The sequence below is a fragment of the Staurois parvus genome, unplaced genomic scaffold, assembly GCF_062004578.1.
Source record: "Staurois parvus isolate SC_StPar_1 unplaced genomic scaffold, SC_StPar_1.0 ptg001927l, whole genome shotgun sequence".
Taxonomy (NCBI): Eukaryota; Metazoa; Chordata; class Amphibia; order Anura; family Ranidae; genus Staurois; species Staurois parvus.
In genome coordinates this window covers 26,624-39,477 of record NW_028319723.1, presented here as the reverse complement: position 1 = coordinate 39,477, position 12,854 = coordinate 26,624, and the positions used below count along the sequence as shown (strand labels likewise).

General features: G+C 41.7%; 1 protein-coding gene across 5 annotated transcripts in view; it reads right to left on the bottom strand.

The window, feature by feature from the left end:
- Positions 1-12,854, bottom strand: part of LOC149433251 (myc box-dependent-interacting protein 1-like) — a 55,529-nt gene that overhangs the window by 20,059 nt on the left and 22,616 nt on the right. For 4 of the 5 annotated variants that reach the window (XM_089664505.1, XM_089664507.1, XM_089664508.1 and 1 more), the window contains 2 exons: positions 8,778-8,876; positions 983-1,006 (listed from right to left, as the gene is read on the bottom strand). The exons of the other annotated variant lie outside the window; for it this stretch is intronic. In XM_089664505.1, coding sequence (XP_089520631.1) covers positions 983-1,006; positions 8,778-8,876 — 123 coding nt within the window. The remainder of the gene's footprint in view (positions 1-982; positions 1,007-8,777; positions 8,877-12,854) is intronic. 5 annotated transcript variants of the gene reach the window in all.

The window sequence follows — 12,854 nt, the reverse complement described above, 5'->3', positions numbered from 1 at the left end:
GAATTGCAAATAAGTGCTTAAAAACAGTTTAACACTTTCAGAAGAAAGATTTATTACTAAAAGTGTCAAACAGGTGCAATAAAATATTTACAAAGAGATGTCACAAAAATATATATATGTATATAAAAGGTACAGCAAAGAGATAATAGAAAGGAAAGTACAGGGTTAAGTTACTTGCTCTTACGCCTTGGTTTGTAAGCAGGTCCACATTGCAGAGCGAAAGGGTCTCCCTAGGTAGTATCTTGATGGTTTTTGGGAGATGTGTTCCAGCACAGCACCAGGCTTGCAGCCTGTCCTTTTTAAAATCCCTCTACAAGGGGGGGGTGGCTCTAGTCTGCCCAATACAATATTTTGGGCAGGAGGTCAGTGGACTCTCAATTAAAACTAACAGCTTCATACTCCATGATATGAAACATAGGTGACAGCTGACCTGAGGAATGTTCAATTAACTGCTGGTCAGTTTTATGAGGTTCTAACTTCTTTCAAGTCCCGGGAGGTCTTATCTGTTTTATGATGGGTGAGAAAGGTTACACTTTGGCACCGGGACTAGGGATGCTTTACCCTGTGGTTGACCCCCCACCATCTGTCGATCAGGCAGGGAGGGGGTAGGGAGTGAATGATCGAGGAATACCTCAAATAAAAAGAAAAGAAAAAGGAAAAGGGGAACTCCACGTCCAACTCTGATGAGCAAGTTTGCTACAGGGTCGACCGATTTTTTGTTTATTGGCCGAAAAGTCTATGGCCTGCCTTAGGATGCTCTTTTATGGTCTGTGCAAAAAAAAAATCTACTTCCTTCTTGGACTAGCTTACGTGATTAAGACAAATGTATGAGAAGAAGCTGCAGGGAAGGAGACGAGATGGAGTCAGAGATGCTACACAGGATGAACAATGGTCACATCCATGGACAATTACTGTTCTGGGCATAATGTGCAGTAATCAGCAACACACAACACAGGTAGGTTAAGCGAGTTAGTTTCCTTACCTCCCACAGATCCCAAGGTAGTGACTAATTGCAGCAAGAATGACAAAAAAAACATACAAACAAACTTAGGTTTACATTACTGACACAATGAAAACCAAAAAAGCGCAACCCAAATTGTAGAACAAATTTCTTAATTGCAATACACAATCCCAGAACGATCAAATATACAGCGCTCAGCATAAATGAGTACACCCCTTTAAAAAAGTAAGATTTTAATCAATAACTCAATGAACACGAGAACAAATTCCAAAATTTTAACAGAACTGAGTTTACTAGAACGTTTGCTCGGCTCATTACATATTGTAACTTAGATTACCAAATCTTCAGTTTTATTCAAAATTAGTTGATGCAAAAATGAATCCACCCCACAAGAAAAACTCCTCCATCTAGTATTCTGTATGACCTCCATGATTTGTAAGGACAGCACCAAGTCTTCTAGGCATGGAATGAATAAGTTGGTGACATATTGCAACATTCAACTTTTTCCATTCTTCAAGAACGACCTCTTTTAGAGCCTAATGGAATAAATAAAACATTGCAGCGCTAAATGGTAACAAATAAAGAACCGTAAAACTACTAATAAAGTTCAGTAAAGATAACAGTCTGTGATACTATAAAGTGCCAGGTGACTGGTTAAAAACTCGATGGTGGTGCTCTGTGAGAAATGGCAGAAATACGCACTCACCAGATGCGTATTAGTTATACGCATTAAGTATCACATCCAGGGATGTCCACATCAGATATAGGTCTGGTCAAGGTTTAAAGGTAATCCTCCCTCAGAGGTGGTAAACAGCAAATGCCCAGGTAGCAAATTAATCGGGTCCAGGTAACCAAAGGTCCCTTTAAGGGATGAGCAGAAGAGGATCTTTTAGAGCCTGGATGCTGGATGGAGAGCGATGCTCAAGTTGTCTCTTCAGAATTCCCCATAGGTGTTCGGTTGGGTTCAGATCAGGAGACATACTCAGCCACTGAATCACTTCACCCGGTTCTTCAGAAATGCCACGGTGGCCTTAGATGTGTGTTTTGGGTCCAAGGAGTGATGGTAGCATCTTCTCTTTCAATATAGAGCCGTACATCTGTGAATTCATGATACCATCAATGAAATGCAGCTCCCTGACACCAGCAGCATTCATGCAGCCCCACAGAATGACACTGCCACCACCATGTTTCACAGTAGGCACCATACATTTTTCTTTGTACTCCTCACCTTTGTGACGCCGCACAGTTTTTAAGCCATCAGTTCCAAAAAATTTATCTTGGTCTCATCTCTCCAGAGTACAGAGTTGCAGTAGCCGCCTTCTTTTTCAGAATGGGTCCAGGCAAATTCTAGGTGGGCTTTTTCATGCATGGGCTTTAGGAGAGGCTTCCTTTGTGAACGACACCCATGCATGTGATTCCTCTGCAGTGTACGCCATATTGTGTCACGGGAAACAATCACCCCAGTTTGGCTTTCTACTTTTTTAGCTAACTGCACTGAACTTGCATGGCGATTTTCTTCAACCCTTCTCATCAGGAGACGCTCCGGTCGAGGTGTTGGACTGATAAGTAAAGCTTTGCTGATCTTGTAGCCTTCACTTTTGTGTAAAGATATTTTCTCTTTCTCAATTCTTGTGATATTTCTCTTCCATGTGGAGCCATTGCTGACAGCATGAAATGGGAGGGATTTACGTTAAGTAACGCCCTTTTATCATCAACCGTCTGCAGGACACCTGTTTAATGAAGAATTAGACTCACCTGGAGTTGAATTCTTGTTAATAAGGATTTTGCTGTCTAAAATTTAACTTTGCTCCTAATGCAGGCCATAGATGGGGAAAAAAAACGGCCGATTTTTCTTTAACAAAAACCTCAAAAACGGTCGTTCAATTGGCCGACGTTACCTGGAACGGTTATCCCCTCTACAGCAGCAAAAAGTGTCCCTGCAGAGAGCTCCGCTATTTCTTTGACAGTTCTTTGACATTTATAGCGGCTGCCACATTGTATCTATTTGTATCCATTTCGGATACAGATGTTTTTATTTGGAAACAAATAGATACAATGTTGCAGCCGCTATAAATGTCAAAGAACTGTCAAAGAAATAGCGGAGCTCTCTGCAGGGACACTTTTTGCCAGACTGGAATTCTTCATCCTCCTCTTCATCCTCTTCTTCTTCATCCTCTTCTTCTTCTTCTTCATCCTCTTCTTCTTCTTCTTCATCCTCTTCTTCTTCTTCTTCATCCTCTTCTTCTTCTTCTTCATCCTCTTCTTCTTCTTCATCTTCATCCTCTTCTTCATCTTCATCCTCTTCTTCATCTTCATCCTCTTCTTCATCTTCATCCTCTTCTTCATCTTCATCCTCTTCTTCATCTTCATCCTCTTCTTCATCTTTTTGTCTTCCTCTTGCAGGTCACGGCTCATGCGCAGATTTTTTTTATCGGTAAAAAGATAGGCCGATTTGGCCATCATTGCCGCAAAAATCGGCCGATCTTTTTCAAACTTTACTGATAAAAAAAATCTGCCAAAATACCGAAAAACGGCCAACCTATTAACCCACTAACGATCCAAAAATCGGCCGATTTTATTTTCGGCCGAAAAAAATTGGCCAATTTTTGACCCATCTATGGCCTGCATAAGACTTTCATTGGGGTGTATTCAGATTTGCAACATGGTCTTGAATAAATTTGTTAGGAAAAATAATTTTTGGTGTGTGCAAACTAGCAAATCTTGTTTGCAATCAATGACTCGCATTTGTGGGAGTATTTTGTAGTACAGAAAATGTTGACTCTGAAAGGAAAGTGAAGGTTTTCCGACAAATCTGTTGGGGTGTACTCTTATGCTGAGCACTGTAGGTCTCTGCAGTAGCGAGTCTCCATATTGGGGTTCTACCTCAGTACAGGTCTGACCTTCAAAAAACTTCCCCCATTCAATAGTTCAATTCAAAGTGTCACTGACGCGTTTCTCCCTTCTATTGAAGACAATTACAAAGCACAATACAGAATGAAATGCGTCAATGGGAGAACTCAAGTGGGTGATGTGACTTCTTTAAATTGTACAACTGAGTGGGGGATATCTAATCAGGTATCCGATTGAATAGGATACCTTAATTGAATGGAATGTCACAATAAAAGGTGGCGAAAGCAAGTGCCCATCACCCCACAATACTGTAAGAGTGACTAGAAGCTAGAAAAAAAAAAAAAAGTCACCCACTGTGACAGGAATCATGCCATGTCTTATGTGGCCCCTTTCATAAAACAATGTCTGTTCCTCCCTGACACCATCAGTAGCCATAGAAAAGGACTTTCAAGGGCTAGTTCACCCCTACCAAAACTCCCCATCTAGATAAGGGTGCCTGTAGATAACAAAAAAACTGTGCAGCTTTGACTAAAGTTGAATTATGTCCTTGCCAGGGGCGGACTGACCATTTGGAAACTCGGGCACTGCCCGAGGGCCCGGGGTCAGTAGGGGGCCCCATGAGATGCCCCTGGTACCTTTTCATAGGCTTTTTTTGAGTTTGGGCAAGGGCACAGGGGCCCCACGATCCTCTATTGCCCAGGGGCCCCATGAGTTGTCAGTCCGTCCCTGGTCCTTGCTATAGCTGTAGGCCAGTTACGTAAATCCTGAAGCCTGGCTGAAAAACCTCAGAAATGGCATCATCCCATCCTGCCTTGTTGCTAGGACATTGCTAAGGCATTCCCAGCTGTTACTGGTGTAGCACTAGTCCTTTTAGGAATCGCTAAAGATTTGGATCCCCCTATAGTCCTGCACAGCCAGGCAACACTCATTTTCCACAGACTTGCATTCCAGACACAGTAAACAGTCCTTGAAACTGTTTTTTTTTGGGATTTTATTAGGGGTAATAAAACTTGGATGGGGTTCAGGGATGCATAGGATGCCCAAGGAACTGTGAATGGAGGACAACTTCCTGGCAACTATATACAAGTCTTTATACATCAACTCTTTTGGGAGAGTTCTCCAGCCTCTTTTGGTGTACCACCTCAAACCCCAGATAAACACTTTTCTTTACCCATCTGTCTAGAGGAATCCCTTGGTAAGGGGATCCAGTACCTGCCACTTTAAGATGAACAGTCCCAAGTAAGGAGCTAATCCAGTTTTCCATCAGTGTTCACTTCCCCTAACTGGTTCATGGGATGTAGGACTACTCAGTCTCTTTCCTGTGAGCTGGTTTAGGTAGGTGGGTGCCTTAAGGCCTTCGGCTGGGCTGGCTACACAAGTATTCCACCCTCCAGGGAATGGTGAGGCTGAGCGATCCTCCTGTCCACGTCCCAGCCTGCAGGTAGGTCCCTTCCCACTGCCTTCCCCAACTCTTACATCTCTTCCTCTCACTCCATCGTCCACCCAAACTCTCCTGCTACTGAGCAGGCTCAGCCACTCTAAAAGGGCTGTCCTGACCCCATTCCAACCCTTCTGCCTGGGGATTGGCCAGGGTCCCCCAAGGGCACAGACCAGCTCCTCCTCACCCTTACCCACCAAGTTCTAGAGACTTCTCCAAGTCTCTAGATCACGGGGAGGAATCAGAGAGCTGATTTGCAGAGCCTCTTAGCCCTGACCCAAAATTTGACCCCTCCAACTATCACCCAGGCTACTACTCAGCCATCTAACTGGAAAAATAATTCGCTAGCTCCCCCTAGCTAACTAGGAGGGTGCTACACTGGTCATCCCCACCATCACAGGAGCGATCTCTCAAACCCATGCATGTGTGGTCCACTATCTCCTCCGTTACAGCATCGCTGAGCTCAGAGCTACTGCAACAGGGAAGAGAAACCACATATGTGAAGGTCTGAATTGGCTGGGGTGTGTCTAGGCAACATGCTACCAACAAGGCAGGACGGGATGATGCCATCTCTGGGATTTTTTTCAGCCAGGCTTCAGGAAATACATATATGGCCTACATCAATAGGAAGGGCATTATCTAACTTTGGTCAAAGCTGCAAAGTTTACATCTACAGGCTCCCCTTACCTGCATAGCCAGAAATGTGGTAAAAAGGTAACTATCCCATTAATAAGGGAAAAAATGACTTAAAATATCTAAAGCCAAAACATTTTTTCTATCTTTGGGTAGAGCAGGGAAGGGCAAGAAACTCTGCCAGGTTTTATTGTGCTCAAAAACACAAGAGGAGTGCAAGACCAAGTAGTGAAGAGTCCAAGTAGCTTTAAAGGATCATCATATGATCTCCTGAAACAGCCAATGTGTTTCAGGGGCTCAAAACACTCCCGCTTCACCGGGGCTATAAAATAAAAAACAAGAGATATATCTAAAAATTTGATGTTAAAACAATTTCTTTAAAATCCATAGTTTCCATCAATTTAATTAAAAAGGCAAAAACACCAAAAAGGTCAGAATTTCATCAATCCATATAAAACCTAGGGAAAAAAGGAACAGTATAATATACAGTTTACAGTAAATATCAGTCTCATCATGGACCAGTAGTTTTTATATTCAATTATGGACACAGGGACTTTTGACCTTCTGTTTTTTTTTTTAATCTTGTTATATAAAATAATGTATACTATGAATTTTGTTATATATTGTTTTGGACATTATACAGTTGCAAGAAAAAGTATGTGAACCCCTTGGGATTACGTGGAGTTTTGCATGAATTGGGTATAAAATGTGCTCTGAACGTCATCTAAGTCACAACAATAGAAGAACACAGTCTGCTGAACATAATACTACACAAACATTAGATGTTGCCATGGTTTAATTGCACATAACATGTAAACATTCACAGTGCAGGGAGGACAGCAATGGCTTCCTCCGTGGTGTCCTCCCATGTACTCCATTCTTGTTTAATGTTTTCCTTATTGTAGATGTGTCAACAAACATGTTAGCATGTGCCAGAGATTTCTGTAGGTCTTTAGCTGACACTCTGGGATTCTTCTTTACCTCATGCAGCATTCTGCGCTGTGCTCTTGCAGTCATTTTTACAGGACGACCACGCCTAGGGAGAGTAGCAACAGTGCTAAACTTTCTCCATTTGTAGACAGTCTGTCTTACCGTGGACACATGAACATCAAGGCTTTTGGAGATACTTTTGTAACTCTTTCCAGCTTCATGCAAGTCAACAATTCTTGATCGTAGTTCTTCTGAGAGCTCTTTTCTGCGAGGCATGGTTCACATCAGACAGTGCTTCTTGAAACCAGTAAACCCAAAACAGGTGTGTGTTTTTTAAGGGCAGGACAGCTGTCAGCAACACATCCAATATCATCACACTGACTGGAGTCAAGGTTGGCTCACTCCTGGCTCCAATTAGCTCTGGGAGAAGTCATTAAGCTAGGGCCTCACATGCTTTTTCCTCCCTGCACTGTGAATGTATACATGTTATGTGCAATTAAACCATGGCAACATCTAATCTTTGTGTAGTATTATGTTCAGCAGACTGTGTTCTTCTATTGTTGTGACTTAGATGACGTTCAGAGCACATTTTATACCCAATTCATGCAAAACTCCACGTAATCCCAAGGGGTTCACATACTTTTTCTTGCAACTGTATACAATATGTTTTGTATTCATTTTATAGCCCTGATGAAGGGGGGAGTACACTGAACACCTGAAATGCGTTGAGAATTTTATGCAAATGAATCATTAAAGCTTCTTTCACCATTGAGTCTGGTGCTCCTGCCGTGTTTTTCTTTTTTTTTCGGTTTGAGTCACATTCTGAGTCCCCTCCAAAAAGACCCATGGGAAGTTTTACCAGAGCCAGTGTGCTCATGGAAAAATTATGTTTTCTTCACCTTATTGAAGAATAAATCAGGCCATGTGATTTTCTTTCCTGTGGATGGCAGGAAAGAAAAAAAACTGTTCAATTCCCCCATCAACAAAGTCAGTGATGATGGGGGATTCCCTACCATGTAGCCATTATGTTCTCCTGGTGGGGAAAGCAAAGCCGGGAGAACACCGGGATTACTGCTAGCGCCTATAGCTGCTGTCAATCTCATGCTGAAAATACGATGTGCTTTATGTACCAAAATCCTGCAACAATCGAATTGGGTACAATCCGCCTACCCATAGATGGTTCCAATCTTGGCCAGGTACTGCTGATCCATCCAGCCAAGTATCAAACCATCTATGGCCGGCTTACTTAGGTTTTAAAGTCAATACGCATGTTGAAAATGTTTTTTTTTTTAGGCTTTTATTTCCATCTGTACCCTCGCTGTAAAGATTCACCTTCTCGATTTGTCTTTTTTGTATTGAAAGTGATGGGAAAAACCAGAATTATGAGTTTTCACTAGAACATGGCGAAATCAATCATTAGGAAAGAATTCCCTTCGCTTTAGAGAAATTTCCACTCACATCCTGCTGTGGAACAGGAAATTAAGGTACATATTCTCAATGGGGAACTATAGTTAAAAAAAATAAAATTTTAGGTTCAAAACATATTTGGCTTTAGATATGCTTTAATAAACCTAAAAACTCAAAATTCACACAACGGTCACCCAAGATTTACACATTTTTCTAACTGTGCAAATTCTGGGTGAAAGTTGTATGAAAAATTATAAATAGGCCCCCAAACAACAATTTCCAACATAATTCTCATATATGGAGCTACAAAAATGAGGTTACATGACCTTGATCCTTTAAGTCAACAAATGGGGATCATAGGATGTAAAACCTTTAACCCTGAAAACTAGGGACAGATAAATGCCAGCCCTTGGAAGCAATGAACTAAGACCACCATAAACTATTCAATGATAAGCGGAACATAGTGATTACCCAAAGTATTTCTGATCAGCTTGCTTTATTATCAAATTGCAAATTTTTCCATTCCCACCCCACAATTGTGGAAAAACTCAAACACACCTGAGATGCAGCAGCAGTCGAACTGGAGTCCGGTTTGAGGGGATCAAAATCCAGATCTAGTAGGCTGGGCTCCTGCACTGGGGGCCACGCAGCCTCAAACTTGGCAGCACGGAGAAAAAGGTTAGTGGGAATGTTAGATAGAAAGTTATGGGGGAGGAACATAAGTGCAATGCAAAACCGCTCTAGTCTGTGGTGGACACAGAAGAACTAAGGGGCTATCACCCTCTAGAAAACCCAAGGTTAGGATTTGTAAAAACCAGGAGGAAAAAAAACAAAACATTCAACAAAAAAGTGGATAGTTGGCCTTGGTGGCCAAAAATCCAGAGTGATCACTATGGAAAGGGTTTCCACTTTTTTGGAGAAGATTTTGCCTATGTTTCCATAAGGCCCATCAAAACTCTGTATACAGTATTACTTCAGCAACACAAATCTGGCAAAACATCTTCTTAATGACTTTGAACTGGGAGCCAAGACAGATCGATGACATTTGTGAGATTTAACAAGTATGTCAAAGTAAAAATGATATATGCAGAACATCTCTGCAGTATGCTTCTACAATACATGTACATTTCCCCATATTTTATCCCTTTAAGGCCCAGCAAGTACAGAAAAATACTTGCAGATCTGCCAGAATGCACTCCGCTTCTAAATTTCCTGTGGAGGAGTGAGTGGTGTCAGCCCTGCCCAATTTCTATTGCTAAACTACTCAACCACTCTCAGATCTCCACAACATAAAATCTAATCATTCTGTAGTCCAAGGTGAGAACCAGAAGGGATCTTTGAGAACACAGGAAGTGTGCAGAGGACAGGACAAGTCAACTTTTTTTTGCACTTAACATATATAACAAACAGCAGCCAATGGAATAGCTAACAGACCAAAGGGAGCAAATAAAGTTTATTTTTGGGGTTTTACGTATACTGTAATATTTGTAAATTTAATAGGGCCAAAGATGGCTACCCAAAGCCAATGCAGGGTTTGCAGAAGATAATTTGTAGCATTTTTTATTAAATCCCACTTTTGTCTGTACTCTATTGAACCTTTGGATTTCATATACAAGACAGTAAAATGTATATCAACGCTGACACAGAGCCACCAGCTATCAAGACATTATATATATATATATCTTTTAATAGCTGGTGGCTATCTCTCGCCAACCTGAGCATTGTCTTACAGTCTGACATAGACCTACTCTTTAATCCCATGTTCTACCCTACTGCTTGCACCATACTAGCAGACCAAGTTTACTCCTTCAATCTTCGGTAGACAGTTTGTATGGTGGATAAAGCATACGAGCACCATGATTTCATGCAAATAAATGGTGGACTGAAATAGGCAAGACTTGCCAGACCTAAGTGTACTCTCCTTCACTACCGCTATGTAGCACTTGGTAGCAAACATAGTGACCTGTCCCTTGGCAATGGTCTTAGGCATGGACCCATTATTAAGTAATCAATATACCTTTACATGCAAGCTTTTCGTTTTGGTTTCCAAGAAATTGTCTAAATCTTTAAAAAAAAGGTGCTTCAAAGCAGATCTAGGTTTAAATGTTAGCTTAAAGCTATAGTAGTTGCTAGGACTGATAAGTAATATCTATGAATCAGGTGAACATTTCATTGAAAGAGATCCCATGATCTGAGCTGGTTTTGGTCACAGCAGTTTCGCTACAAAATGAAAGTATGTCAACACTTACTTTTTTTTTTTTTTTTTAAATCCAATCCAGCAAAAATCCTGTTAAAATACACTATGGCCAAAAGTATGTTCATACCCCTTCAAAAAACTGTGTTCACGTACACAAAGTCATCTCCTTAAAAGACATGGTTTGGTAATTTGGTGTTGAGGAACGCAAGTGGCTTGCGTGGAGCTCTGATTTCAACCCTGCTGAATGCCTTTGGGGTGAATCCTTCAACATCAGTACCTGACCTCATTCCTACTGAATGCCTTCGGGATGATACATCATTACCTGACCTCAACCCTACCTGTGGGATACATTTTTCTTCCACATTAGTGATTGACTTCAACCCTACTGAATACCTTTGGAATGAATTGTTCCCAAACATCAATACTTGACCTCAACCCTACTGAATACCTTTGGAATGAATTGTTCGTAAACATCAATACTTGACCTCAACCCTACTGAATGCCTTTGGGATGAATACTTCAACATCAGAACCTGACTTCAACTCTGAATAGCTTTGGGGTTAATTCTTCTCTAGTAACAGTTCCTGATCTCAACTCTACTGAACATCTTTGGGATGAATTGGAATACCAATTGCTAGCCAGATCTTCTTGTCCAACATCAGTACCCAACCTCACAAAAAAAACACAAATCTTTGGAAAACCTTCACAGAAGAATGGAGAGTATAACTGCAAAGAGGGTATCAACTTCATTGTAATGGCCATGGCCTTGAAATGGGATGTCTAAAACTCATATTAGGTGTGAAGGTCACGTGTTCACAAACCTTTGGCCATGTAGTGCAGTTTCAAATTAACATTTGGGTCTATGGGTCCAGTTAAACCTATTAAGTTCACTTTTACATTTTGTGCAACAGTTCTGCATTGAAAGATCTTGACACGTAGTCAAAATTCTTACCTTTCGCTGGTTTAATAGTTGCAGTCAAATACAGTCAGGTAATCCCTAAGTAGACTAATCCATAGATATACATAGTGGCTATCAACAACCGAGTCACCAATATTGCATGCTTCATTGCGCAGATTGAGCAGACCTTACTGCAGAATTATGAGGTTCATTAGTGCAATGCAAGAGCAAAGTACGAGAGACCAATTTAAGCAATCAGAATTCAGTCTCCTATTTTCTGATTGGTGGAGGATGGCTGCATGGTTTTGGTGCCAAAACATGGCACTTTGTACATTGCTCTTCATTGCAAACCACAAAACCAAATTTTGCAATAACTTCTGCTAGATCAGCAGGGGAAGCATTTTGTGTTACATGAATCGACGGCTCTGCTGGACTTGGAGCTGGAGGCAGCTGTCACAAGTACCACCAAGACATCTCCACATCAACAAGTGTAAAAAAAAATAAAACATGCACAGTGAAAGAACAAGCAAGGCACCAGGACCTGCGGCATGCACATGGAATTAGCAAAACACATGCACACGTTAGAGGTTCCTTAGTGGCGTCCAGCGGACACTGGCTTTTTTTTGGAGGGCACAGGGGCTGACTTTATTACTTGTCCTACGCAGAAATTCCTTTTAATACTATAAAGGCTCAGCAGCTTTTGCTGCCTCTCTGAAACATGATTCGCAGTGGATCACTTTACAGAGGTCAGTTGACAGGTGGCTGGGAAACGGTCACCTCCTCGCCGTCTGTTTTAACCCTCAAAAGGCTGCACCACCACACTGCAACTGCATGCATTACATGCCATTGCACTGCAGCAATGGGTCACACTGCCTACCAAACACGAGAGTTAATTTCTTGCCGTGGCCTTGGAGTGTGTACAGCTACGAGCGGCTGCATGTCCTTGTTCAGGGGAGTGGTCAAGGGGTGGTAAAAAACAGCAGGTCAACTGCCTGAACGAACCCCAAGATAAGGATCTTGCGTTGCACTTTTAAACTCACTCCATCTTAAAACGTATTTGGAAGGCTTTATCTCCATCAGGACCAGAGGTCATTAAAAACACTGCTATGAATCTTATCTTACCAATTCCGGCACAGCTAATTTACCTACATAAATGCATTTTCCATTGTTTAAGGACTTCTAAGGCTTTTATTGGACACCTAAACTATTGGTGCCAGTGGCAGCACGGACATGGAACCAGAAGCGTGCACATCTGTGCGCTCCGTGTTTTACGGATGTTGCAGCTGTAATGTTCTCACAGTACAGAGAGCGGTGCCGGAGAACCGTGTTAATCCACAGACTAAGTGGTTAAAAGACAGAAATATAGGTGGCCATTGCTATCCTTCTGTACTTTCTGAATCGGAAACCTGTAAGGCCTTGTTTACACAGCCTTCAACTTGAGAGCACAGTGTACGGCAAGCTTTGTTGACCCTTCAGGTCCATTATGGGGGGGATTAGACTGATGGTTGCTTAAAACAACCTTTCATGGCAAGTGGAAGAT